The sequence below is a fragment of the Austrofundulus limnaeus genome, unplaced genomic scaffold, assembly GCF_001266775.1.
Source record: "Austrofundulus limnaeus strain Quisiro unplaced genomic scaffold, Austrofundulus_limnaeus-1.0 Scaffold1101, whole genome shotgun sequence".
Lineage (NCBI taxonomy): Eukaryota > Metazoa > Chordata > Actinopteri > Cyprinodontiformes > Rivulidae > Austrofundulus > Austrofundulus limnaeus.
The window spans coordinates 65,254-68,773 of record NW_013953503.1 but is presented as its reverse complement, the minus strand read 5'-3'; the positions used below and the strand labels follow the sequence as shown (position 1 = coordinate 68,773).

The window sequence follows — 3,520 nt, the reverse complement described above, 5'->3', positions numbered from 1 at the left end:
GTACTGTACCATACCAAACAACACCGTACCGTACGGTAACATACTGTACTGTAGCTTACCGTACTGTAACACCGTACTGTAACGTACCGTAACATACTGTACTGTAACGTACCGTACGGTAACATACTGTACTGTAGCTTACCGTACTGTAACACCGTACTGTAACGTACCGTAACATACTATACTGTAACGTACCGTACGGTAACATACTGTACTGTAACGTACCGTACTGTAACGTACCGTAACATACTGTACTGTAACGTACCGTACTCTAACGTACCGTACTGTACCATACCGTAACATTTCGTACCGTACTGTACCGTAACGTATCATACTGTACCGTAACATACTGTACTGTAACGTACCGTAACATACCGTACTGTACTCTAACGTACCGTACTGTACCATACCGTAACACACCGTACCGTACCATAACGTAACGTATCATACCGTACCGTACTATACTACTTTATTTATAAAGCACTTTAAATGGCACAAGGCTAACCAAAGTGCTGTACAAGAGACAGACACAACAAGTGTAACTGAGAGTCATGCTGAAAGTGTCCTCTGAGGTCTATCAGATCACATCAGATTATTAAAACATTTACGGTGAAAGTTTGTTTGGTCGGTCCTCTCACCATGCTCCCCCTCATCTTGACCAGTGGCCTCAGGCGTGCTCAGTCTTGTTGCCTCCTCCGGGGCTTCTGGGTAAATGATGGCTGTGTTGCTGCACTGCAGATATTCAACAATGGTTTCTGGATGACCAACACCCTCCTCCAGTTTACGCTCCAGGTAGTAGTCATCCAGCTCATGGATTCTGTCCATCTGACCCTCTGAGAAGACAGCACAAAGATCAGCATGAAGTCCTGCTGCCCTGAGTACTGGTCTGCAGGCACCAACACTCTGCTGGTGTGTCACTGACCCTGACACCAGCACAAACTTACAACCATTTCTCAGAATTTATTTAAAATAAATCAATCTCAGGTCAAAGTCAAAATGTCAGAGAAAAACATGAGAAAGGTTCTTGTCATATCCTGTTTGAGTAAAAACGTTTGGTTTTATTTCCAGCTGCTGCTTTTCTTCTAATGAAGACAAAGAATTCTGCTGTAATCAGAATTCTTTAGAATTACTTCTAAAAGAGCAGAAAGACAACTTATAGCTACTTACAGACACATTTAAATGGTTTCAGAATGAAAGAARMAAATGAATGTGACTTTTTGATTTTGACAAATGGTTCATTTTACAGCTAAATTACAGATAGTTTGGTCTGATTTCTCTTCATTGCATCAGTATTGATCCAAGTATTGGAGGTGATTATTGATCTCACCTGCACTTGGTCCAACATCCTGCTGAGACGGCTCTGGACCTGCAGTGTCATTGTCACAACTGCTGTTATCTGTTGGAAAACACACAGCACACACACTTATTCTCTTCCTCCTCCTGCTTATCATCATCATCATCATCATCATCATCATCATCATYRTCATCATTGTCATCATTGTCATCACCTTCAGGAGACACATGAGCTCCCTTCAGTTCTTTGAGAGATTGTTAAAAGACCATGGCCTTGATTTATCAACACTTTACTACGTAAAGAACCAGGAGCAAAGCTGTTAGCACACAAATCTGATTTATTATTGATGCGCAGTGAGGACTGCAGATATAATTATTTTATAACCACAGTGGGATTTATCAGACCTTTAAACTGGTTGTGTGTCTGTTTCTGTGTCTTTAGTACGTTTGAAAGTCAGGTGCAAAGTGTCTGCATGAAGAGGCTGTTATCCCTGTGCTCTGTTTTCTCTGATTCAATGATCAAACAGGTCAATTCCCTCATGAAATCTGCCTGTATTTTCACCCTCATAAATATGTCACTTTGACAGTAAAGCCATAGCACTCATGTAATTTAACGGGGGTGGGGGGTTGTGTGTGGGGGTAATGGAAAGAACTGTTGGCTGTGAAGACATGACAGCTTTGCAACGAGGAATGAGGAAGCGAAGTTTCTTACAGCCTGCTGACTCTGAGACTTTAATTAATTTGAAGAAAGTTTTTAAAAACAACCTGTAAGACTTCCTGTACATCTGCAGGAAGAATGAGAGAAAATCTGTCTAATTCATGGACAATCTGCACAACGTGACATGTTCTCAGTCTCCTGATCCCTCTGCTCTGCTGCTGCAGGGTGTTGCTAAATGAAATGTAGCCCATCGTAGAACTAAATTATATCACTGCAGCTTTAAAAATGGTAATATAAAACTTTAACTGTCATCCTGTTTTATTTTAGTTTTTCTTTGTTTGTTTTGTTTTTTGGAGTTGATGTTCAGTTGATTTGTCTTTCTGAATCCTTTCTGATGCAGCCTGCATCACAGTCTCTGTACTCTGATAATGAGCTTCATTAATGTTGTTTTTCTTTGAAATCTTTAGACGGTGAAAATGAGAGGTTACCTGTCTGCACCTGTCAGTCACCTCTGCTCACCTGCACACAGACGCAGCAGGTGGTGCAGCAGGACGTCTGTGTGCTGTGATGCATCATTTGGTGGATAAATTATTAAAATTGTTTTTGAAGCTCAAGATAACTGCAACAAAAACATTGATAAAACAAATAAAAATTACACCAATAAAATGTTGTTTTTTTGCCAAGACTAAAAAGACCCAGGGGTTCTGGAGCCACGGGTTCTGGAGCCACGGGGCCACGGGGCCACGGGCTCTGGAGCCACGGGCTCTGGAGCCACGGGCTCTGGAGCCACGGGGCCACGGGCTCTGGAGCCACGGGCTCTGGAGCCATGGGTTTCCAACCTGTGTTCTGTTAAAAAGAAAAAAACCTCCTTGCAACAGTGAAATTAGTTGCGGCTGGTTTGTGTCCAGGGCAGCACAGTGGCTCTGTGAGCAGAGCTGATGCCTCTCAGCAACGAGGTCACCAGATCAAATCCTGGACTGGAACCATTCTGGGTAGAGTTTGCATGTTCTCTCTGTGCATGTGTGGGTTTTCTCTGGGTAGCAGCAGTTAACCTGCTGAACTGATCACAAACTCACCAAGACATCCATCGTCCTCACAGCACTCCTGGGGGGACAGCAGGACATGAGTCTCTTGGGACAATGCCTCCGGAGGTGGTCCACCAGTAGGGCTGTCTGCTTCTTCAAAATCCCCCCCGTCCTCACTTCCTCTTGCTGTGAAGCTGGGCTCATCACAGACTTGTGTCCTGTCGTCCTCATCTGTCTCTGAAGGTGTCTCCAACACGCTGTCATAGTTTAAGACTAAAACACAAACAAAGAAGAGAAGCAGCCTGATGACTGAGTTCACAGTTTCCACAGAGAACAACCTGTTTTACTGTGTGAGAACATGTTTACTGTGGTCAACAATCTTTTATTTAATTTCTTACGTTCTTTCAGCTGCTAGCTTTCTGGTTTATTGTCAGTGATCTGCAGCAGCATTCTGTTGTCTAGAAGACTAATTTCTGATAGATCGCCTGATAACTTCTGACAGATCACCTGATAACTTCCTGCAGATCACCTGATAACTTCTGAT

The 3,520-nt window shown here is 43.1% G+C and overlaps 1 protein-coding gene across 3 annotated transcripts in view; it reads right to left on the bottom strand.

The window, feature by feature from the left end:
- Positions 1–3,520, bottom strand: part of LOC106534147 (zinc finger E-box-binding homeobox 2) — a 57,838-nt gene that overhangs the window by 24,133 nt on the left and 30,185 nt on the right. For all 3 annotated transcript variants that reach the window (XM_014030670.1, XM_014030671.1, XM_014030672.1), the window contains exons 2-4: positions 3,028–3,249; positions 1,328–1,396; positions 639–833 (exon numbers count right to left, since the gene is read on the bottom strand). In XM_014030670.1, the coding sequence (XP_013886124.1) occupies positions 639–833; positions 1,328–1,396; positions 3,028–3,249 (486 nt within the window). The remainder of the gene's footprint in view (positions 1–638; positions 834–1,327; positions 1,397–3,027; positions 3,250–3,520) is intronic.